This window comes from Lampris incognitus, chromosome 20 (genome assembly GCF_029633865.1).
Source record: "Lampris incognitus isolate fLamInc1 chromosome 20, fLamInc1.hap2, whole genome shotgun sequence".
Taxonomy (NCBI): Eukaryota; Metazoa; Chordata; class Actinopteri; order Lampriformes; family Lampridae; genus Lampris; species Lampris incognitus.
In genome coordinates this window covers 29,426,597-29,452,145 of record NC_079230.1, presented here as the reverse complement: position 1 = coordinate 29,452,145, position 25,549 = coordinate 29,426,597, and the positions used below count along the sequence as shown (strand labels likewise).

The 25,549-nt window shown below is 47.8% G+C and overlaps 1 protein-coding gene across 3 annotated transcripts in view; it reads left to right on the top strand.

Moving 5' to 3' along the window:
- Positions 1-24,939, top strand: part of LOC130130907 (calcium/calmodulin-dependent protein kinase type II delta chain) — a 46,061-nt gene extending 21,122 nt beyond the window's left edge. Inside the window, exons 10-15 of one of the 3 annotated variants that reach the window (XM_056300767.1) lie at positions 3,941-3,978; positions 10,327-10,375; positions 20,303-20,378; positions 20,531-20,625; positions 20,803-21,036; positions 23,314-24,939. In XM_056300767.1, coding sequence (XP_056156742.1) covers positions 3,941-3,978; positions 10,327-10,375; positions 20,303-20,378; positions 20,531-20,625; positions 20,803-21,035 — 491 coding nt within the window. In that variant the 3' untranslated portion in view covers position 21,036; positions 23,314-24,939. Of the gene's footprint in view, positions 1-3,937; positions 3,979-10,326; positions 10,376-20,302; positions 20,379-20,530; positions 20,626-20,802; positions 21,037-23,313 lie in introns of all 3 variants that reach the window. The other 2 variants (XM_056300766.1, XM_056300765.1) reach the window with 2 other exon arrangements.
- The last annotated feature ends 610 nt before the right edge of the window (positions 24,940-25,549 follow it).

The window sequence follows — 25,549 nt, the reverse complement described above, 5'->3', positions numbered from 1 at the left end:
CAATCAGCTTGCTTCATGTCTCAAACCACATATAGGCTATGTTAGGGCTGTGCGATATGACAATATATATTGAGTGACAATAGAAAACGTCTATCGTTTCATATTGAGCTCTATTATTTCTTTCACTGTGTTGCAAATCACACTCTTTACAGCAATATTTTTCGTCGTTTGGGCGACCCTTTCCGCTCTTTGAACAGCACGGACGCAGGCAGGAAGTTTGCATGAAGGCAGTATAGACAAACATGGAGGATAGTGACTGCAGAATGGGGTAATTCCGAACAGGACTCCGACCAGACGAGGAGCTTGTACCTAAAAGAGGGGCTACTTCTATCGTATGGGCGTGGTTTGGGTATGAAAAGTGTGACACGGACCAGAAAACCTTACTTTGCAAATGTGTCACATGCCGGTCCCCACAACAGGCTCAAACACCACTAGCCTCACACATTAATATTTTATATTTTGTTACACGCTTAATTGAAAATTTGCACAAATGTTCTAAATGAAAGGAGAAAAATAATCAAATATGGCTAAGTACCTTTTATTTGTCAAGTATATAATTCAAAATGTAATAAGAAATAGACCTTTCCATGTGGTCATTTTATATAAACTATTTATTCATTGAATTTACAGAAAATGTGCTATATCGTGATATGAATAATAATAATAATAACATAATAATTTTATTTATATAGCACCTTTCTAAAATAATGTTACAAAGTGCTTCACAAAAAACAAAAAAACAAAAAACAGATAAAACCAGACAAGGCAGGAATAAGAGTAAGGTCAATTAAGAGTAAAAATAAAAACAGTAAGAATAAAAACAAATATCAAACATTTGTAAAAGCTCCCATAAAAAGAAAAGGATAACACTTTAGTATGGGGAACATAAAAAAAACTTAATTACTAGTGAATTAGTAATGATCAAGATGTCACTTTAGTATGGGGAACATATTCTAAGTAACAAAAACTTATTCACACTATTAACACTTGTAGTTTTGTGTTTTGTTATGTAAGATAGCCCATATTCATTAAGTGTTAGTAAGGGAGAATAACTCTTCTTGTGGTACTACCACCTTATAAAGTCCATACTAAGCAAAGCATATTGAGCTGGTACTACTAATAAGCAATAATTCTGAGGTTATAGAGGGAAAACTCATTATTAATGGCTTACTGGTTGTATAATAAGGCCATGCAGAATAAGGCATCAATGAGTATGTAATAATGACAAATTAAGAGCTAATATGTTGCTAATTTGCATGCTAATAAGCACCTAATTAATGGTGACTACGTTCCCCATACTAAAGTGTTACCAAGAAAAGTTTTAAGACGAGATTTAAAAGCAGTTAGCTCAGCAGGAAGAGCGTTCCATAGTGTTGGGGCTCTAACAGCAAAAGCCCGGTCACCCTTTGTAACCAATCGAGACCTGGGAATAACTAGCAGGGCTCCATCTGCAGACCTTAATGGTCTAGGGGGGACATACCAAGTCAATAAATCACAAATGTATAAATGAGCAAGATCATTTAAAGCCTTAAAAGTGAGCAGTAAAATTTTAAAATCAACTCGAAATATAACAGAGAGCCAGTGTAGGGAGGCAAGCTCAGGAATGATATGGTCATGCCTACTTGTCCCTGTAATGAGCCGAGCAGCGGCATTTTGTACCAGCTACAGACGATGGAGTGAGCCCTCGCTGATACCAGAATAAAGTGCATTACAGCAGTTGAGCTGAGAAAAGATAAAAGCGTGTACAACTTTTTGCAAAGCGGCAATTGATAAAAATGACCTAATTTTGGAGATTAGCTTGAGTTGGAAAAAGCATGACTGAACACCATGTTTAATTTGATTGTCAAAACTGAGGTTAGCATCAAATATTACCCCAAGATTCCTAGCAGCCTGTTTAAGACTACCTGACAGACCACCAAGATTAGTAGCAAACGGACTGATGGAATTTTTGGGACAGAACAGAATGAACTCAGACTTATCATCATTAAATTTAAGAAACATTTTGGACATCCAGGACTTAATGTCAGTGAGGCAAGTTGCGAGATTTAATAGGGTGCTAGGATCAGTGGGTTTTAGTGGCATGTATAACTGAGTGCCGTCAGCATAATAATGGTAGAGCACATCGTGATTTTGAATGACCTGGCCAAGGGGCAGCATGTATATAGAGAAGAGAAGGGGGCCAAAAACTGAGCCTTGAGGGACACCACAACTCAACTGAGCCACTGAGGAGGTAGAGTTACCCAGAACAACAGAAAAAGTTCTGTTGGTGAGGCGAGAGTGTAATAAGTTAAGAGCCGAGCCCTTGATGCCAACCCAAGTCTCTAAGTGATGTAGGAGGATGTTGTGATCAACCGTGTCAAAGGCAGCACTTAAGTCCAAAAGAACTGAAATTGAGCAGTCACCTCTGTCTGCACTCAGCAGTAGATCATTAGTAACCTGAGCTGTCTCAGTACTATGAAGCGCTTCAAAACCAGACTGGAAACTATTAAAAACAATATTTATGTTCATAAAAGAAATCAACTGAGAAGAAAGTACTCCCTCCAGAACCTTAGATAAAAAAGACAATTCGGAGATTCGCCTGTAGTTACTTAGGGACCGGGGGTCTAAATTAGGTTTGTTCAGCAATGGGTGAATGATGGCATGCTTAAACTGTCTGGAAAAGAACCAAAGGCCAGAGAATTGTTAAGAATTTGAAGAATAACGGGGCTGATAGTGGAAAATACCTCCTTGAGTAGCTTAGTGGGGATGATGTCTAGGATGCAGGAGGAGTAGCTCATATTGGAGACTGTAGTCTCCAACACTGAAATTGTAATTGGTTGAAATTGGGTGAAAGAGGCAGAATTAACATGGGGAGGAATGGAACGAAAAGAGCCTGGCTGGATTTGGGACCTAATATTCACTTTGTTAACAAATTGAGTGAGACATTTTTCGGACAACTCAATATCAGGTTCAAACAGAGAAGTGGAGGGACCATTATTGACAGAGTCAACTGCCCCGAAGAGAACTTTAGGATTGTGGTTATTTCTCAATATTAGTTCAGAGAAGTACGCTGACCTATATCGTGATATGTATCATTATTGTGATATGAGTGACCTCTATCGTGAAATGTATAATTATCAAATGAGTGACCTCTATCGTGATATGTATCGTTATTGTGATATGAGTGACCTCTATCATGATATGTATCGTTATCATATGAGTGACCTCTATCGTGATATGTATCGTTATCATATGAGTGACCTCTATCATGATATGTATCGTTATCATATGAGTGACCTCTATCGTGATATGTATCGTTATTGTGATATGAGTGACCTCTATCGTGACATGTATCGATATTGTGATATGAATGACCTATATTGTGGTATGAGCTTTTGGTCATATCGCACAGCCCTAGGCTATATGCATGTTAAATGACAAGTAGACTGTAATATTTTGCTGCAGGAATCCCAAGGGAAAAGCACGATCATCTTTAACTTGCTCCAAGCTCGCTTTTTTCATCTAGAAACCAAGAAATCTAACATCTCCACATGGTTGTGCGTCTGTGTGCATGTGTGGCTTTGAGTGAAGGGAGAAAAGAAAATGCGGTGGGGTGCAAAGAAACAAAACTAGACCTCGGCTCCCTGGAGCTGAACGTGGCACAGCTGCTCTTACTTCTCAAGGCTTTGCGTGAATATCTCCTCGAGGCCCGCCAGGTGTATCTAATTGCATGTTCCAGACTGATGATTCACTGAGTCTTGATTCCATCTCCACTTAATTTGTAATCTCCTGTGCTTCCATTCTAGTGGGACTTGCTGAGTGTTTTCTAGTGACTGGCCAGCCTTCAGCAGACATGGTGCTCGGCTTGCTCGTGCATGTGTATGTGTGTGTGTGGGTGGGTGTGCGTGAATCCCCGTAACTCACTGATCATGTTATAATGTCCTCCTTTCCTCTACAGCAGCCAAGAGCCTGCTGAACAAAAAACCCGACGGCGTCAAAGTAAGTTCAATTCTGGTTTTATTCCTCCCCCGTATCAGAGGCTCTGCTTTCTTTGCTCTGTTGTGTTATGCTTATGTGGGAACCAGGAAGTTGCACAATACCTCCAAAGATCTGGGCTCACTTTGCATCTCTTATGATTTTGCCAGCATCATCAGTAAACTCGAGTGACGATACTTAGATCATTGGTAACTCACAGTTCTTGCCAAAAAAACAAAAAAGACAGAGTTTGCAAGCATTCCCGCAAAGCAGCATATTCACTAAGCAAGCCTGGCTCATTTCCTGATGACAATCCCACTCCGCGTTGAAGCCTGAGCCCAGGGAACCGTCAGAAACGAACAGCAGATGATTTTTCAAGGCTGGACGACGTGCCTCATCTTCCTGCCTTGCGACATCCACCACGATACCGTGCACATGCTCGCTGAACACGCCTTCTTTCTGCTGCGACCCTCCATTTCAGAATTTCCCTTCCAGTTTCACCCTTGTTTAGGATGTCGGTGAACCCCCCCGACCTGATCTCCGTTTGTCCCTACCTGGTCCTCACGTTGTGTTCTTGCTTTTATGCACCCCCTCATCGCCGAGCCAACTCCCTCCCTGTGCTCCCGCCGCCTTTTCGTTTGTCCGACTGCAATCACAGCTTGGATTTCTTACTGTTCCAGAGATGATACTTCAGAGGAGAGAGAGAGAGAGAGTGAACGAGAGACACAGACTGTAGGTGTTACAGAAACAGACAAGCTTAAGCCTTGTGATATTGTATTATTGGGTCCTTAGATTTATTTTTCCACAACAACTTCTGGTGTCCTCCTTTCATGCCGGTGCATAACAAAATGGCTGCAAGCCCTCTGTCAACTTTTAGGGATGTACATACGTTTTGGGGTCTGGCTGTTAGACGTGGTTTGTCTTTTTCCGTCTTGTTGCACGGTGATGCCTCCATACAGAAAAGGGAACCCGATGATACCGAAGCATTATGGGTAGGCTTGTGCTTGCTGTTGCTTTTCACCCCAATCTGGCAAACGCAGTGTGTGTTGTTATTCATCCCTCGCAGCGACGAGGACCACCTAGTCATCCCGTGATGGATGACCGGTGACCTGCGCAGTGATTAAAGTGAGGAAGAGTTGCGCATCGTCAACCCCGCTCTCTCGTCCGAGACCACCTACTACCAGTGGCGTGACGGAGCGAGACGACCGGCGACGGTGACGGATGCAGATTTTTCCTCAGGGTTTCTCCCCGAAGCCTGTCCCATAGACGCAAGGCAGGGGAGGTTTGAAATCGAAGTTCTCCTAAGTGAACTGCCAACCAAGGCTAACGAGTCCAATCGACCCACCCGGTTATACCGCCGGGAACCCGGTCGCCCCCCGGAGCAGACTTTAAATGCCAATGCACACAAATGCAGTGTGTAGTTGGGAGTGGAAAACCCTATTCATATAATGGCCCAGTAACATTGCCTAAGATGAGAGTGTGTCAGAGCAACCGCTGTTAGAAAGTAATAGCGGTCCTCTCTTCGTGTTGTCCCAAATCTAACACCATTGGCGGACTTGTTGAATGACCGCCACTGAGGACTTGCTGCTTGTACCTTAGTCTCTGAGCTACTATATTTTAGAGAAGGGCTCTTCAACTTTGCTGGCAAGTTGTACCAAAGATGCATGAGGTAGCCTGGGCTAGCATTTTACACCTTCTCTTAAAGCTGCAACAAGGACTTTATCTCTGGTCAGTCCCCATTTAATGATGATACCTCTAAATGTCCGACTTAATCAAACGAGCTCGAAGGTTCGTTATTACTATGCGATGACTCTGACTACTTGTCTCCGGGGTGAAGTCCCCGCGAAATCAGACCAAACGATTTGCGGCACACAGACCGGATACGTAGTCACAGTTAAAGATACGTTACCTCCAAGCGTCCGGGTGGTGTAGCGGTCTATTCCGTTGCCTACCAACACAGGGATCTCCGGTTCGAATCCCCGTGTTACCTCCGGCTCGGTCGGGCGTCCCTACAGACACAATTGGCCGTGTCTGCGGGTGGGAAGCCGGATGCGAGTACATGCCCTGATTGCTGCACTAGCGCCTCCTCTGGTCGGTTGGGGCGCCTGTTTGGGAGGGGGGGCTGGGGGGAACAGCGTGATCCTCCCACGCGCTACGTCCCCCTGGAGAAACTCCTCACTGTCAGGTGAAAAGAAGCGGCTGGTGACTCCACATGTATGGGAGGAGGCATGTGGTAGTCTGCAGCCCTCCCCGGATCCCCAGACGGGGTGGAGCAGCAGCCGGGACGGCTCGGAAGAGTGGGGTAATTGGCCAAGTACAATTGGGGAGAAAAACATCAAAAAGGTGCATTACCTCATGGCTGCGTGTGTTGCAAACAGTTGTTGAGCAGTAAAACGCCACTTGTGTGTGTGTGTGTCAGCTGCAGCCCGTGCACGGTGAGGCTTTGACTGTGTTGTTCTAAGATAAAACACACAACGGCCTACTTGACTCCCTGCAAAAAAATTGGTGACTGCCCTTCCATCGTTTGTGTCTCTCAGATGCTCAAGGGAGGCGTTTTAGAAATGTATTAAACGAACTTTTAGTGCCGTTCCCACGGGGAAACAGAGGCTGCTTGAAACCCAGAACAAGCCAAACCGGTCCCACGAGGCCCCGGTGGGTCGGGGCGTAGATTTAGAGTGATTGCATCAGGCCGCTCTAACAGTTCAACCCCGTAAGCTGAAGAGCTCACAATGGAAGCGTTGTAATAATATTTGTATTTGATTCCTCACAGCGAGAAGGTGCTGGGTTCGAGCCCCTAGGGTAGTCCAACCTTAGGGGTCGTGCCGGGTCATCCTCTGGGTGGAGTTTGCGTGTTCTCCCCGTGTCTGCGTGGCTTTCCTCAGGGGGGCCTCCGGTTTCCTCCCACGCAAGCTTCAGTTTTGTGTTTGCTAACAGCTCCGTTAGCGGTCCTCTGACAGTACTACCCTCCTCCTGGATTCTCTTACGCAGACCGCTGTGGGATGGATGTCCTGTGGTCCTGACCTACTTCATCGCTGTAACTTGTGCAGATGTTTGACCATATGCGGTTGGTCGAAAGCGGAGAGAGGGAAGCTGGGCCGGTCACCTGATTAATTCTGGTCTTGCAGAACCGTCTTCACGGCTCCTGTTAACGCCTTGAGTTTAACGGACAAACGAAACGGCGTGCCCAAATGCGACTCGAACTCCAGCCCCACAACAAACCTCTAGTTTGTGAGCTGACTGGTCACTGTAATCAGAGGTCTCCTGCGGTGAGCCCGGTTGTGGCGACGTGTACTCTCAGGGCTCGCCAGCTGAGAGAAGGGGTTTTATGGTTTTCCGAACAGTTTCCGCCCTGACTTGAGTGCTCCGCGCCGGACTGGCCGCTGTGTTTCTCTGCTCGCATGTGGGTTGCGGACCGGACCGGTCTCTCCGCCGCTGTTTGGCTGCCGATCAGCTCTGAGTGTGTGCCGCCTTCTCCTCCACAGCAGCTGCTTCCAGCACCAGCCTTCTCGGAGACTAAGCCTTGTCAATTCTGTCCTGTCTGTCTGTCTCTCTGTCTCTCTGTCTGTCTGTTGACTCTGTCCCTCCAGATCAACAACAAGGCCAATGTGGTCAGCAGCCCCAAAGAGCCTGTCCCCACTCCTTCTCTGGTACACACTGTCCGCCTGCCCGCCTGCCTCTCACCATGCATGCTCCCCCTGCCTGCCAGTCTGACTTCCTGTTTACCACCTCATCTTGTCACGGCATTACATATTTATATATGTGTATAGTGTCGGTGGGTTGACTCGCCACTGCTCCTTCGCTCGGCACTTCCCTTACTGTTTTGTTGACGATGACTGCAGTGGCCGTTAGCGGGTGTTGCTTTTCCCCACATTTCCAAATCCCGGTTGATGGTTGTCCCCTCCGTTACCGTGGCAACCAAAAACACGGAGTTTGTCACGCGTTCGAGGCTTTTACAAAGTCAGTGGCCATGCATGAGTAGGTACAGGAGACATATTTGTGATTTGTGACATTGGGCTGTACAGATAAAATCCACTTGACTTGGCTCACGGTCGCACTCATGCAACTGTGCAAAAGTCCTACCCGCATACCCTCTCGTGTGTGGTGGAACATGCAGGAAGTTCGCCACAGTCTTTTCTTTTTCTTTCCCCCCTTTTACTCCCAGTTGTACCCGGCCAATTACCCCATGCTTCTGGGCCGTTCCCGTCTCCGCCGATCCGGGCAGGGCTGCAGACTACCACGTGCCTCCTCCCATACATGTGGAGTCGCCAGCCGCTTCTCTTCACCTGACAGTGAAGAGTTTCACCGGGGGGAGGTAGCGTGTGGGAGGATCACGCTATTCCCCCCCCAGTTACCCCCCCTCCCCGAACAGGTGCCCCGACCGACCAGGGGAGGCGCTAGTGCAGTGACCAGGACACATACCCACATCCGGCTTCCCACCCGCAGGTGCGGCCAATTGTGTCTGTAGGGACGCCCGACCAAGCCGGAGGTAACACGGGGATTCAAACCGGCGATCCCCTTGTTGTTAGGCAACGGAATAGACCGCCACGCCAGCCGGACGCCGCCCCCCCCCCCAAGGAGTGTGATTGTATAGCAAAATCAGGGCCGTGTGTAAGGGGTCAACGTGTCGCCCTGTGTCCGCGGGTGTGAACGTTTCCTGACTTGTGGAGACGTGGAATCGTCGGGTCCCTGGTCCGAGGCCGCTCGCCGGGGAAGGCCCGCCTGCAGCGTACCAATAGACCAGCTACCATTTCGTCACCCCAAGAGCCGTGTTCGCCCGAGCCGTGTGTCCTCTCTTGCCGGGGGTTTTCATCGTGCGCGGCGTGTCGGGCGCGACCCGGCTGTCTGCCTCGATAAAAGCCCTCCGCGCTCCGAGATGTTGAGCAGAAATGTCCAGTGCTCATGGAAACGGTTGCTAGTCGCCATAACATTTTGTGTGTAACGGCGATACGTCAGTGACTCCATCCCCAGTGGAAGACTCGCTGTTCCTCCAGCTGCAACTACTTTAATCTTACCCTCCTTCCCCTTGTGTGTCCCCCCCACCCCCCCCCCCATGCTTTTCCACTACCCCGCAAAGCACTCAGCGTAACTTGTTCCTGTCTAACCTCTCTTTGCTCTGGGCTTGTACCCGTCTCTCTCTCCCTCTCTTTTGCTCACCATCTTTCCCCAAATCAGGAGCCTCAAACCACTGTTATCCACAACCCTGCTGATGGAAACAAGGTACTCAGCACATCGGCCGCCAGTCCGAAGCCGCGGTTGACGTTGTTTGTGCCATTTAGAGTGATTAGCCTTTTTGGTTGTTGTCCCTTGTGTGTGTGTGTGTCCTTGGTTGTGCGTTTTCCCTCGGACGTCTCGCAACGTTTTACTGTTAAGGCGCGACGTCGGGAAGCGGTGGCCTGTGGGCGATGTTAAACCAGTACCGCATGCTGTCATAAGCCGTTGCATGCGACCTCGTGTGAGTATGTGGACCGGCGAGGTTTCTGGCGCCTCGAGGAGCGGTCATTTGCTTGAAGCGGACGTCACCGCCCGAGGGGTTGGAGTGTTTTATTACGACTGTGCCGCTCCAGCTGTAATCCCGTATAGCCGCCATCGCACGCCAGGCCCTGCGATGGTTTCTCTTGGGGGGGGGGGAGGGGAGGGGGGGTAAGCTATTGTTTTCATGATATCTTGCATGCCGTTGCTTGATCCGTTGGTTGGCATGCTCTGTCCTTGTCCCCGTGGCGTTGCTGACGCGTCAGCGCTCCGGCTGTTTGGCTTGAGGATTATGCATGCTGTCACCGCCGCCATGTTATGAAGCGAGCAAAACCTGTCTGAAGACCAGTCCTCAGCAGAGGATCTGAAGACCTTGGTTTCTTAGCGGACTCGCCTGAGAGGAGGTGTGGGTCGGGGTTCTCGGGTACGATCTGCCGACGACAGCGTGGCTCCGCGTCGTCGCCCTCGTCTCGTTGCCAACACGTGCCGCCGTCCTGTTAAAGTGGAGTTTTTGGCCACGTGTGGTATTTCCTCGTGGCTCGAGCCGTCGCCGCGATCCAAAAGTTCTCCCCTGTGTCGAAGTCCGCCACGGCCTTGTCTCTGCTGAACGGAGAGGCAGTCGGGAACAGTTAAACCCAAAGGGGAACCGAACCAAAAAGCTTTCCAAGAACGTCTGTTATTCCGCCCGCCCGGCGTGGGGACCTTTCTCCGGCGGCGTGATAGTGATGAACCCCCGGAAGCCGTTTCCCGCCATTTTAAATTCCATTTCAACAGGTGCTGATGTGAAAGATGAGGAAGTGGCCCGATGAAGGGGTCTGTCCGTGTCTGTTTTAATCCGCTTATTTGCCTCGTTAATGTTCCGGGTGGAGTTTATTTACGGGCCTCCCTTCCTTTGGTTCGCAGGAGTCCAGCGAGAGCGCCAACACAACTATTGAAGACGAGGACGTGAAAGGTAGGGAGGTTCTCACCGACACAACACGGGTGCCCATGTGCATCATCTACACTCCTGCCCTTGAGGTGAATGGCTTCCTTGGGTCGGGGTTGCACTCACACACACGTTATAAGTAGGGTTTAGGGTGAGTGGGTCCCCAGGGGTCCTCTTCATGTCAGGCTCTCTACGGCAGTGTTTCTCAACCGGGGGTCCGCGGACCCCTAGTGGTCCGTGGTGTAATTGCAAGGGGTCCGTGAACATAAAATAGCTTTAAAAAAAAGACCCTATGACATTTGTAGAAATAGGATTATTTTACTCAAATGTGACTGAGACCTTTATCTACCTAAACTATAAAGAATTCTGTGTTGTTGTATATATCTGAAAGTTACTGAATACATATTCTGTTTAGTTACATATATCTGAAAGTTACTGAATACATATTCTGTTTAGTTACATATATCTGAAAGTTACTGAATACATATTCTGTTTAGTTACATATATCTGAAAGTTACTGAATACATATTCTGTGTTGTTACATATATCTGAAAGTTACTGCATAAGAATTCTGTTTTGTTAACTATATCTAAGTTACAACCGAAAGCTCTTATTTTTGCCCCAAAGAGTGAATAAATGCTATAATGCAATTTAAAATGCAGTTTCTACTGTTTCTATCAAATTGCAACCCCCCTCCACCCAAGATCAGGTGGAGGGGTCCTCAGGGTAGATCAAAAATACGCAGGGGGGTCCAGGACCCCAGAAAGGTCGAGAACCACTGCTCTACGGGACTCTTCAGTCTGATGCTGAACGGAGATCTCGGCTGATGTTGTCCATGTTATTCACTGTACCTGATGCCCTTTATGTGTTCTGTCATCTCCATTGTCCGTATCGCTTTGTTGGTTTTGTTCTTTCGCAAACGAGGCTGTTACGGTACCACGTGCTCAGATATCACCGTCGTGTTAAACGCGTGCCGATCCACCCTGCGTTGACTTTGTCTCGAACTGGAACACAAGTCACAATTCATCCTAAAGACCAAAAAGTGTTGATTTTGATTTAGAACTGATGTGAAAGGAACCAGGCGGCACGGTGGCTCAGTGGTTAGCACGGTCGCCTCACAGCAAGAAGGTCCTGGGTTTGAGTCCCGGGGTAGTCCAACCTTGGGGGTCATCCCGGGTCATCCTCTGTGTGGACTTTGCATGTTCTCCCCGTGTCTGCGTGGGTTTCCTCCGGGGGCTCCGGTTTCCTCCCACAGTCCAAAGACCATGTAGGTCAGGTGACTCGGCCATACTAAATTGTCCCTAGGTGTGTGTGTGTGTGTGTGATGGACTGGCAGCCTGTCCAGGGTGTCTCCCCGCCTGCTGCCCAGCGACAGCTGGGATAGACTCCAGCACCCCACGACCCTGAGAGCAGGGTAAGCGGTTTGGATGGGTGGGTGGATGAAATGAATCCTCGCTCCTGGTGTAGTTTCCCAGGCTCGGTGCCGTGGTGACAGGTTTTTTCCAGTTAGTTTGTTTCCAGTGCAGAAGCCCAGTGTAACAGCTCAACATGTGTTGTGTTCTCTACCCGCCGGCCTGGACTGTTGCTCATTAGCAACATTGTAGCCGGACACACAGTAGTGTGAGCAATGTGGGCTAAAGGGAGAGAGAGAGAGAGAGAGAGAGAGAGAGAGAGAGAGAGAGAGAGAGAGAGAGAGAGAGAGAGAGAGAGAGAGAGAGAGAGAGAGAGAGAGAGAGAGGGAGGGAATGTTTAGGTTTCGTTCATTGACGTGCAAGTTTTAGAGGATTTTCGCTGATGGTCCACTCTCCAGACTGCCCCGCCCAGGGTGTCCCTCTGTTTTTGCATGTCTTTATGAGTTCACATTTGTATGTGCCATCACAGACACTCACATCGACATTTTTTTTTTGTACTTGGCCAATTACCCCACTCTTCCGAGCCGTCCCGGTCGCTGCTCCACCCCCTCTGCCGATCCGGGGAGGGCTGCAGACCACCACATGCCTCCTCCCATACATGTGGAGTCGCCAGCCGCTACTTTTCACCTGACAGTGAGGAGTTTCACCAAGGGGGACGTAACGCGTGAGAGGATCACGCTGTCCCCCCCCCCCGAACAGGCACCCCAACCAACCAGAGGAGGCGCTAGTGCAGCGACCAGGACACATCCGGCTTCCCACCGGCAAACACGGCCAATTGTGTCTGTAGGGACGCTCGACCAATCCGGAGGTAACACGGGGACTTGAACTGGCGATCCCCGTATTGGTAGGCAACAGAATAGACCGCCACGCCACCCGGACGCCCCTCACATCGACATTTGACAAACCGAAAACAGACTTTATCAACGCAAAAGTTAAAAATCTTTAGAGACTATTTACCCCAAATCAATTAGAAATCACTTTTTTCAGGCTAAAACAAGTTTCCCCGCCCCCAGTGTGTCTCCCTCCAGTGTGTCTCCCTCCAGTGTGTCTCCCTGCAGTGTCTCCCTCCAGTGTGTCTCCCTGCACTGTCTCCCTCCAGTGTGTCTCCCTGCAGTGTGTCTCCCTGCAGTGTCTCCCTCCAGTGTGTCTCCCTGCAGTGTCTCCCTCCAGTGTGTCTCCCTGCAGTGTGTCTCCTCCAGTGTGTCTCCCTCCAGTGTGTCTCCCTGCAGTGTCTCCCTCCAGTGTGTCTCCCTGCACTGTCTCCCTCCAGTGTGTCTCCCTCCAGTGTGTCTCCCTGCAGTGTCTCCCTCCAGTGTGTCTCCCTGCAGTGTCTCCCTCCAGTGTGTCTCCCTGCAGTGTGTCTCCTCCAGTGTGTCTCCCTCCAGTGTGTCTCCCTCCAGTGTGTCTCCCTGCAGTGTGTCTCCCTCCAGTGTGTCTCCCTCCAGTGTGTCTCCCTGCAGTGTGTCTCCCTCCAGTGTGTCTCCCTCCAGTGTGTCTCCCTCCAGTGTGTCTCCCTGCAGTGTGTCTCCCTCCAGTGTGTCTCCCTCCAGTGTGTCTCCCTGCAGTGTCTCCCTCCAGTGTGTCTCCCTCCAGTGTGTCTCCCTGCAGTGTGTCTCCCTCCAGTGTGTCTCCCTCCAGTGTGTCTCCCTCCAGTGTGTCTCCCTGCAGTGTGTCTCCCTCCAGTGTGTCTCCCTGCAGTGTCTCCCTGCAGTGTGTCTCCCTGCAGTGTGTCTCCCTGCAGTGTGTTTCCGGGCACCTGTAGCCGGTGTGATTAAGCCACTCGCACCGCTATGCCAGTACACAGCCCCATCCTTATTACTGAGTGACAGTCATCATAAGCATCCTTCACATTGCAACCTGCTGCTGCCATGATGATGACAGGGTTCAGTAGCATTTGTTCATTTTGTTTTGGAAGAAATATAATTTTACCATCTTTCTTTCTGGCGTTCGTCCCCTGCCTCGCATCGCATTCCCCGGCCTGTCAGTTTGGCCAGTAGAGTTAACCAGTCCCCTTTTACTTCATATACAGTGTTATAAATCCCTCGAAGCTGAAAGCGGGATTGTAAAATTCGACAACGGTCCCTTTCACACAGGAGCTGGGTGTGGGAGGAGGTGGGGAGGTGAAAGTGCAGGTATTATCCTGAGAGAGAAAATGGGTTCTCCTACATTTAAAGCCGCCGTCTGCAGCATGTCTCCAGCGATGAGTCATTAGTCTGTCCATGGAGTCAGGTTGCATAACGCTAGCTGCCATCTTTAGCGTCGTGGTTGGAGATGCTCCAGTCTCCGTGTCCCGCTGTTGGAATGTTTTGACCGGGTAGGACGAACACTGATGCAGCGGCGAACGCCTACGTGTTGGAAACGACTCCGACAGGATTAAAGGCTGAAAAACAACGCCGTTGCGGCGATGCTTCTGCCAGACGGACGATCAGTATGACCGCAGTGAGACGATGTAGTTTGATGAAGTTTAGACTTTGGTCTGAGGATCACATTTTTACAGCGGTGCGGACTACTGCTGAGCGGAGGGCACGCAAGCCACAGCGGCAGCTACATCTGCAGAAAGAGGAGAACGGACGCCAGCCAGCATGACTGTCGGAACTGCCGGTCTGCATGGGCTAGCAGTTAGCTTAGCCTGCCCCGCTTCCGCGTCCTGTCAGACCGCCCTCGGTGTTTCCTCTTCGGGTGGAGCTCCGGGCAGGGCCGTGGTCCCTGGGCCTACAGGATGCAGCAGACCAGGCTCCCTCAGCTGATCCAACACCAGCTCTCCCAGCCAGACACCCTCGACACATCTCCCCGCACTCCACACGACAACGCTGAAAACACAGTCATGGCTAGGTGAGACCACCGCCAGACCGCCCTCGGTGTTATCAGAACTGCCGATCTGCATGGGCTAGCAGTTAGCTTAGCCTGCCCCGCTTCCGCGTCCTGTCAGACCGCCCTCGGTGTTTCCTCTTCGGGTGCAGCTCCGGGCAGGGCCGTGGTCCCTGGGCCCACAGGATGCAGCAGACCAGGCTCCTTCAGCTGATCCAACACCAGCTCTCCCAGCCAGACACCCTCGACACACCTCCCCGCACTTCACACGACAACACTGAAAACACAGTCATGGCTAGGTGAGACCACCGCCAGACCGCCCTCGGTGTTATCAGAACTGCCGATCTGCATGGGCTAGCAGTTAGCTTAGCCTGCCCCGCTTCCGCGTCCTGTCAGACCGCCCTTGGTGTTTCCTCTTCGGGTGCAGCTCCAGGCAGGGCCGTGGTCCCTGGGCCCACAGGACGCAGTAGACCAAGCTCTCCCAGCCATCAAACGAAGACACCAAACTTGGACGCAGACGTGGACAAAGACACTGCATGGACGGTGCTGGGTGAGGCCGCCGCAGCAGCCGTGAATTCGCGCCGCCACCTTCCCACACCGGAAGCGGAAGAAGCGGAAGCAGATCTTGTTTGTAGTCCAGGAATATCAGTGTCACCAGGTATGTCCGTCTCTGCCTCCTGCGTCCAACTGTGTTGGAACGCCGCTCGACTGCGACGCTGCCTGACTGTCCGACAGAATCGCCACATGGTTGCTGAATTTCAAATGGACGACTGAATGTAAAATCTTACGATTGCAGTTTTAAAGCGTCGCACCGTTTCCCCTCCTAGTGGAGGAGCGGCGTTCAGTGGTTAGATTGTTCTAGTGTTTCAGGGCGTCTTTCTCCTTGAACAATTAAGCAGAGCGTGCACATCCTGCTCACATACTATGATGTCACAGACTGCTCGTGTGACATTCCCATACGGCGTCCATCGATACACGACTGCTGTCAGGCGGCCGAGGTTAAAAATAGACCAATTAAAGAAGCCGGCGGGTCGATGTTTCTGTCTTCTGGTGGCTGGAACAGAACTGGAGCTCGGTACGGGGTTTAGCGGGAGACATTTTATCCAGTGTGAGTGAAGTAGTGTTAAAGACCTGGTATCAATAGTCTATGACATCATCGCCTCATGCCGGAGGAGAGGAGCCTCTCGCACGCCGTTATCGTACCTTACTATCCCTCTGATGAGTCTCCCAGCAGCCATCGTCTCCCAGGTTTGATTTGTTCTCAGCCTTTAAATGCTCATTTCCTGTGTGCTACTCATCTTTCTTTTCTCCATTTCGTCTTTTCTGTTATTCCTGCACCTCCGATCCCTCAAGCTATACTTCTGTCCACCCCATTCACCCGCTCATCTGTCAATCCACCCGCCCCCCCGTCCATATGTCTGTCCACCCACCCACACACCCATCCATTCATCTGTCCATCCGCCCTTCAATCCATTTTATATATCCACCCACTATCCATCCATCATACATACATGGATACATCCATCCATCCATCCATCTAGCTGTCCATTCATCCATCTTATCCATCCACACTGTTTCACCCATTCCCTTACTTTCTCATCCCAGCATGGTGTCCTTCCGCCTGTCCCCGAACCTACCGACTAAATCCACCTGATTATAATCCCTCTGCCTCCTTCCCCTCCTCCTGTTCCTCCTCCTCCTGCTGGCACTCTCCTAGCGCGTTGCCCACTGGGGAGGAGTGCCGCCATTACATCCTGCGGGCGCCGGTCATTGGCAACCTGCTCCTCTTCTTCACTCGTTCCTTTCTGGTCTTTCTCTCCACGCACCCCGACACACACCGCCGCGGCCCCCATCACACCCACACCCAGGGCCCCGCCCGGCCCCAAGCTCAGCGAGCCACAGTGCAAGTCCTCCCAGTTGCTCGGCAAATGGCTGCAGGATTACTTCCCAGATTGCCACCCGACTGTAGTGCCCCGCCGCTCTCCTACCAGTCACCGTGGCGGGCAAAAATGCACCTTTGTGGTAGTTTTATGTTTAATACTTATGCTTATGATTCATTGTGTTGATTATGCTACATTTCAATATTATATATAAATAAATAATTTATATATTATATAAATATATACTACATATTTATATATATATATAATATATATATATATATATATATATATATATACACACACACACAATATTTAAATTGCAATAGTGTTATAATCATGCATGTGTACTTATTATCATTTACATTTAGGATAGTCTCTCATTGGTTGAAAAAGCTGTATCACCGCATTGAAACAAAATAACCTCTCACAAAAACTGAGCGTGAGCTGGCTGCATCACTTCTGAAGCTTAAAACAACAACATTACAAACTACAGCCCTGCCCCATCCCCCCCCCCCCCACATGTCCACTAGCCGCTGTTTAAGGAAGGCAGTAGTGATCTGTAAGTCGTTCCAGTCCTGGAAGATCTCGTTATGTTTGATAAAGCAACGTGACAACTCCAGTGGCTCCACAGTCAGTAAAAAAATAAAAAGGCCGTAAAAAAATAGTGTGTTCAGTGGAACCACACCCCTTTGTAAACCTGTGTCATCTACTGCCGCTGTGTTGTAGCGCCCTCTGCTGGTCACAGCCTGTCAGGACACCTCCTAGCCCTGTCAGAGAGATGGTCGGGAATAGAGTTGACTTGGGGTCAACAGGGAGCTCATTATGCGTAGTCATTTTGAAAAGGTGAATTTGTTTGTTTGTTTTGCCAGCCTGAAAAAGCTCTTCGTGGGGTCATGTCAACTCATACAGACACGGTGTCTGTATGAGTTGCAGGGCAAGAGTCTTTCAGCATGATTATTATTATTATTATTATTATTATTATTATTATAGTCATTAACACTGACTTAAGTGAAGTTACAGGACTGACAACCACTCACTTACTATCATTGTTTCTTTTAGGCTCCATTTTGCGCGCCCCCCCTTTTTCTCCCCAATTGTACTTGGCCAGTTACCCCACTCTTCCCAGCCGTCCCGGTCTCTGCTCCACCTCCTCCGCCGAGGGCTGCAGACTACCACGTGCCTCCTCCCATACACGTGGAGTCACCAGCCGCTTCTTCTCACCTGACAGTGAGGAGTTTCACCAGGGGGACGTAGTGCGTGGGAGGATCAGGCTACCCCCCCCCCCGAACAGGCGCCCTGACCGACCAGAGGAGGCGCTAGTGCAGCGACCAGGACACATTCTCACGTCCAGCTTCCCACCCGCGGACACAGACAATTGTGTCTGTAGGGACGCCCGGCCAGGCTGGAGGTAACACGGGGATTCGAACCGGCGATCCCTGCATTGATAGACAATGGAATAGACCGCTGCGCCACCCGGACCCCCCCATTTAGTTTTTTTATCATTTACTATTTGGTTCATTCAGTCCTCTGCCACTGTGTGTGTGTGTGTGTGTGTGTGTGTGTGTGTGTGTGTGTGTGTGTGTGTGTGTGTGCGTGCATTCATGCCAGTGTTCCATCTTTTTTTCCATGCTTTCATGAAAGACCCCAGATGGAGAGACTATTGTGCAGCCCACAAAGACGCTGCCTGTCTTGCTCAGTAGGTTATTTCCACCCCACAGAGACACTGTACAGCCCGCCGGCGGCGGCCGATAAGAGCGGATGTAACTGGCTTCTCGTTGAGTGGTACTGACATTCGCTCGGGAGGAAATGGTAAACGGCATGAAGCACTTTACTGACCCAACTGACAGAAAAGATCCCAGTTCTCAGCGATCGACCCTCGTTTCTGTCGAACGATATGATTTTTTCAGTCTGTGCCAAGTGTTTCAGAGACGGACAAAGTGCGCTGCTTACGCAAGAGGGCTTCACTGAGCCCCTGAGGATGAGTAGGTGACGAGACAGCACAGCGCCGTGGTTTGTCAACATTACTGGGTTCATAGGTTTGTACATGTGGACATTCCTGTGCAAATAGCAAAGATCCCTTTTTGAAGAACGTTGACCTGAATGTTTTCGCTGTGTCAGACTCCAAATATCCAATCGCAGCACGCTACAGACTCTAAATATCCAATCACAGCATGCTACAGACTCCAAATATCTACAGACTCTAAATATCCAATCACAGCATGCTACAGACTCCAAATATCTACAGACTCTAAATATCCAATCACAGCATGCTACAGACTCTAAATATCCAATCACAGCATGCTACAGACTCTAAATATCCAATCACAGCATGCTACAGACTCTAAATATCCAATCACAGCATGCTACAGACTCTAAATATCCAATCACAGCATGCTACAGACTCTAAATATCAAATCACAGCATGCTACAGACTCTAAATATCCAATCACAGCATGCTACAGACTCTAAATATCCAATCACAGCATGCTACAGACTCTAAATATCCAATCACAGCACGCTACAGACTCTAAATTTCCAATCACAGCATGCTACAGACTCCAAATATCTACAGACTCTAAATTTCCAATCACAGCACGCTACAGACTCTAAATATCTAAGACTCCAGATATCCAATCACAGCATGCTACAGACTCTAAATATCTAAGACTCCAGATATCCAATCACAGCATGCTACAGACTCTAAATATCTAAGACTCCAGATATCCAATCAGCATGCTACAGACTCTAAATATCCAATCACAGCATGCTACAGACTCTAAATATCCAATCACAGCATGCTACAGACTCCAGATATCCAATCAGCATGCTACAGACTCTAAATATCCAATCACAGCATGCTACAGACTCTAAATATCCAATCACAGCATGCTACAGACTCTAAATATCCAATCACAGCATGCTACAGACTCTAAATATCCAATCACAGCATGCTACAGACTCCAAATATCCAATCACAGCATGCTACACTCTAAATATCTACAGACTCTAAATATCCAATCACAGCATGCTACACTCTAAATATCCAATCACAGCACGCTACAGACTCTAAATATCTACAGACTCTAAATATCCAATCACAGCACGCTACAGACTCCAGATAGCCAATCACAGCAGGCTGCAGCAGGGTTTATATTGACTCTTAACAGTCTCCCGACCACTTTCAAGTCTGTCCTGCCGGAGTTGTTCATCTGTTGGGCGCTGCAGCAAGGCAGGAGAGTTAGCAGGGAACATGTTCTACCTCTCAGCAGCTTCTTGGGTGCTTCTGGTGGCTCTTCTGGTGCCTCTTCAGACAGTCAGTGGCCTTGTAAGCGTCCGGCTAGCTGCAAACTGTAGTGCAGACTCAGCTTTGGAAGGTAAAGAGGAAAGGATCGGCATTCCTGTGTTTGTGTTGCATTTGTGTGTGCGCATCATTGCCTTCAGGCCCGCCATACGTGTGCAGTTTGCTGTCACCACTCGATGCAGTTTGCTAAATCCACAAATCTGTTCTTTGCATTTGTTGTTTCAAGCTTACCTACTTAGTGCAAAAGGTAATGTTGATGTTGTCATGACGTGAACCACTGACCTCCCAGGCTGGAACATAGACGTCATTCCTCACCTCCCTTTATGTGTGAGAGTGTCTGTATGTGTGTGTTCATTACTGTGTGTTGTCTGAATCCAACTCCCGGAGTCTCCTGGTGTTGTGACTTTGGGTGGCTGTTGACCTCGTGTCCCACGTCGTCTCACTTCATCACCCCGTCCAGTGGTTTTATCGCTTTTTAGCAGAGTCGCTGACGCCTTCTGACTACCAACCTAAGCTTTCCTCTTTCTCTCCGCCTCTCTGTCTCTCTCAGCTCGCAAGCAGGAAATCATCAAGGTCACGGAGCATCTTATTGAGGCCATCAACAATGGAGACTTGGACGCCTACATGTTAGTTCCCTTCAGTTCTACTTATCTTTTGACTGATTCTGATCATTTCTCTTGCAGAGTAGGTATATCGGTCAGTAATTCCTATGATGCCACCCTATACAAAGTAGTACTCGCCTCACTTTTAATGTTGTGTGTTCTCTTTATCGCCTCAGGGAAATCTGTGACCCCGGCCTCACATCTTTTGAGCCTGAGGCTCTGGGCAACCTGGTGGAGGGAACTGATTTCCATCGCTTCTACTTTGAGAACGGTTAGGAACTTGCATGCGGCCACCTTTATGTGTAGTGCCGAACCTTTACTCAGACCAGGCATCAGATGTTGGCTGGTTGGTGCCAGCGTCAAATCAGCCTACTGGTAGGTTATAATTTTGAGAATTCCATTTTGTTTGCCACCCCCAACCTTCTTCCATTTTGTTTTCCATGGCCAGCTCTTTCCAAGAGTAAGCACCCCATCCACACCATTCTGCTCAACCCCCACGTCCACCTGATCGGCGACGAGGCAGCATGCATCGCCTACATCCGCCTTACCCAATACATTGACAGCAGCGGCAAGCCATGCACCATGCAGTCCGAGGAGACCCGCATCTGGCATCGCCGGGACGGGAAGTGGCAGAACATACACTTCCACCGCTCTGGATCGCCCACCGTGCCCACCAAGTAAGGTGACTATACAGGTGTCCTTCCTCCACCTCCCCTGTAGCCAGGCACGCTCCCTGCTAAGTTGTCATGACTCCCATATAGACAGCTCACTGTATACTTCTATGTATACCTTTTGTAATATGAATGTATATTAAGTATATCATATGAAGCAGGCTGCTGGGAATCTTGGGCAATATTCGATGCCAACCTCGGGTTTGACCATCAAGTCAAACATGTTCAGTCATGTTTCTCCAGCTCAAGCTGATCTCCAACATTAGTTCATTTTTATCAATTGCCGATCTGCAAAAAGTTGTACACGCTTTTATCTATTCTCGGCTTGACTATTGCAATGCACTTTACTCAGTAATCAGCGAGGGCTCCCTCCACCGTCTGCAGTTGGTACAACATGCTGCTGCTCGGCTCATTACCGGGACAAAGAGGCATGACCATATCACTCCTGTGCTCGCCTCCCTACACTGGCCCCCTGTTATATTTCAGATTGATTTAAAAAAACATTTTCTCACCTTTAAGGCCTTAAACGGTCTTGCACCTACTTACATTTCTGATTTATTGACCTGGTATACCCCCCCTCCACCATTAATTTATTGACCTGGTATACACCCCCTCCACCATTAATTTATTGACCTGGTATACCCCCCCCCACCATTCATTTATTCACCTGGTATACCCCCCCTCCACCATTCATTTATTGACCTGGTATACCCCCCCTCCACCATTCATTTATTGACCTGGTATACGCCCCCTGCAGATGGAGCCCTGCTGGTTATTCCAGGTCTCGGTTTATCACAAAGGGTGATCTGGCTTTTGCTGTTAGAGCCCCCACCCCACCCCCAGACTAACCAAGTCTCTAGCTTCTTTTAACTCTCGTTTTGAAGCTTTTCTTTTTATGAAAGCTTTTACAAATGTTTGATATTTGTTTTTATTTTTACTCTTACTTATTTGGTCTTCCTTCTTATTTCTGTCTTGTCTGGTTTTAGTTCTTTGCAAGTCACTTTTTAACATTATTTTAGAAAAGTGCTATATATACGTATATATATGTGTATATCTATATATATCTATATATATATATATATATATATATATATATGTGTGTTATTATTATTATTAATAAAGTTATTATTGTATTATATTAGTAAGTAGGCCTTTGGTTATAGAGCACCATTTGAAACAAAAGCTACAAGGCACTGAAGCCAGATAAAAATGCAAATACAATAAGAAATTGAATGTAGGAATACAAAATATATGACAAATGTATGACACAAAACAGACAGGCAGAGACAATGCTACACATGAAAGTGCCTGCTGTAAAGGTGGACTTTAAAGGTATTTTAAACCTTGAAACAGACACGGCAGATTTAATACTAGACGGGAGACTGTTCCAGAGAGTTGGATCAACCATTGCAAATGCACCGTCTCCTCTGGATAGCAGCCTTGTCTTAGGTGTATCCAACAGGCCCTGGTCAGAGGACCTAAGGGACCCTGCTGGAGAATAAGGGCTCAGTAACTCTGAAGTATGGGTTAGTCACAATTTGTTCAGGGCCTTATAAGTAGCAAAATAATTTTAAATTTACACCTACGCTCCACTGAAAGCCAATGGAAAAAAGCCAAAGTTGGTGTGATATGCGCCCACAGTGGAGGATTTGTCAGAAGCCTTGCAGCAGCATTATGAATAAGCTGAAGTTGAGACAAAGAAGAACATGAGGTACCTTACAACAGCCTTGAAGAGAGAAATGCATGGATTACATTTTCAATGTTGTTGACATATAGCAATCCCTTAATCTCAGCAATGTTTCTTAATTTTGAAAAAAAAAAGAAGACTGAGGGTCTTTCCTTACATGCTCAAATGTTGGTCAAAAACAACACCTAGTTTGTTGTTGTAAGGTAAGTTTGACATGTGTAGCAAGCGGACTAACAGTTTAATTTAATCAGAAACCTCCTCTGGGCCAATGATCAGGATTGCAGTTTTATCTGTGTTTAACTGAAGGAAGTTGGAAGACATTGAGTTTTTTAGAGCTGGCAAACAGTCAAGCTGGGAAGAAGATATAAAGTTCTTAAAAGCGACGTACATCTGTGTATCATCTGCATAACAGTGGTAGGATATATGTTTGAAACTACCAATCAAGTGACCAGGGGAAGTGTACAAGGAAAACACAACAGGGCCAAAGATAGAACCCTGGGGCACTCCACAAGTAAGAGGCACAGACTCGGAAACATAAGTGTTAATGAGATTTATTATGCAGTATATCAATATCCATTTAATTGTTTTATCTCTGTTTCAGTTAAGAGGACCACCTTTGACCCCAATACCCTCCAGCCTAAATCAGTCAGCTGACCAGACCTGCTCCCTTCCAAGTGTCTATCAACCCCCTCATCCATTCCCTGCCCATCGCTAGAACTCCGCCCTCTCAGAGTGTTGTTTACATATCGTCGCTGCTGGACTGAAGATTTCTGTAAACGTTGGTGGGGGAAAAAATGAATACTTAAAAATCTTAAAAATATCATTTTATAGTGAGAATGCGTGGTGTTTAATTACAGCTTCCTCACAGGATATAAAGATCTGAAGCATGTTTTATCTGAATAAGTTGTAATGGCCTGTTTTTAGATGTGTTTTAAGTTTAGCTAGGTTTCAAAAGAGCCAGGGATGACGTCCCACTTGTATGATCAGGCTCTTTAAGTAGAACTTCTGGACCTCCAGACTGGTGAAACAGTGTACTGAAACCTTACAGTCTTCAACTAGGACAATTTTCTGTTTAAATATTACAGACGGCGTATCATCTGACAAGATATTTTGATGTTTTACCTTTTGGCACAATGACCAATATCAATATCTTATTTTTAATGGCTTCATCTTTTCAAAATAGCAGTCCATAAAGATTCTAGGCACAAGCTTGCTTTTGTTTTGGTGCTGTATCAATTTTGGTGATTGACGTGAACTGCTATGTCCATGTTTTATCTTGAGAGGAACCATTTAAACTTCTTCAAACGAGGTTCTCAGACCAATCTGTTGTTTATGTTTGCAGTTGAGACTAAACATGATTACTAGAAGCTTTGAGTCCATGTGCAAAAGGGAAGTGAAAGCTGAACATATGTCTATCCCGTCTGAGTTTTCCTCCATCCTTACAGAGGTGTGTGTACAAACAGTCTGATAGAATGTAAACTATAGATATATTGTGTACATATACATACTTAAGGCCATTATTTGATTCTTGGAATGCTTTTAAAGTCAAATCATATTTTCATAAGGATCTAATTATGTGAATTTTATTGGCTACATTGTTATTGTTTACTTTTTATATCGTGATTATTGCAGTAGGTTACCCCTTCATCCCTTAATGTAATTCCACCCAGTTTTGCCATGTTGCTTGAACTAGAGTTGAACCCTGTGCAGTGCCCTGTTAAGTGCATGGCCCACCCTGCTCCTCTTTCCCTGCGTCTCCGCCAATGAGCCAATTCGTCTTCTGGTTGTGTATGGGGGAACTACCAACCGCTAATGCTAAACTGGCTAATAACTGTACGCTAACACACTATTTACACTGTAGGGGGGGCCACAGATGAATTACATAAGTACACTGAGATGAAGGTCAAATGTTGTTGCACTGTGAAAATGGGTTTCCTGAGGTATCCACGGTGGTGTTTTGAACACTTTGTTTCTTCTGAAGACACAGCTCTTTGTGCATGGTGTATATTGTGGTGTAACACGGTTACAACTGCGTTAGTTCCGACAACGTTCAGACACACCTCATTCTGTTTGGTTTAGTCTCATTTGTCCCACGCCCCTGTTTTAGTTTTATCTTAAGAATTTATGAAAACCCCACTGGGCCACGGGTGTGTATTGTTGCCATGATAGATAAGAATGGTGTATGTTAAAGAAATATCAAATAAAGATGTGTGATTTATGCCAAATATATCAATTCTGTCGTCGGTCCTGTGTGTGCGTGCGCGTGTGTGTACTTGTACTTGTATCTTTGTGAGGACCAATTTAAGTTTTTGACCATCAGGACGAGGACATTTTTGCCAGTCCTTACTTCTTCAAGCAGGGGCGGATCTACAGGGTGGCAAGGGGTGGCAGCTGCCACCTCTGGGACACAGTCTTGCCACCCCTGTTGCCACCCCATTCATAAATCAGATAATATGTTTTTAAAGTATATTTTATGTACATGCATGGTGAAGGTCAATGAGACCCGCACCAAACTCATCTCAAACAGAAGTCGCCGATTTAGAATCCCCCTCCCCCTCACAGGCGCGGATCTACAGGGTGGCAAAGGGGTGGTAGCTGCCACCTCTGGGACACAGTCTTGCCACCCCTTTGCCACCCCAGGAAAAAATCTCTAGATCCACCACTGTCTTCAAGGGTCTGTTTTAGGGTTAGGACTTGGGTTTAGGGTAGGGTTAAGGTTAGGCATCTAGTTCTGATGGTTAAGTTTGGGTTTAGGGAATGGATGTAGTCAACGAGGCGCCCTCACAAAGGTAGAAGTACAAACGTGTGTGTTTTGACCTGTGGTGGTCGGAAGCAGG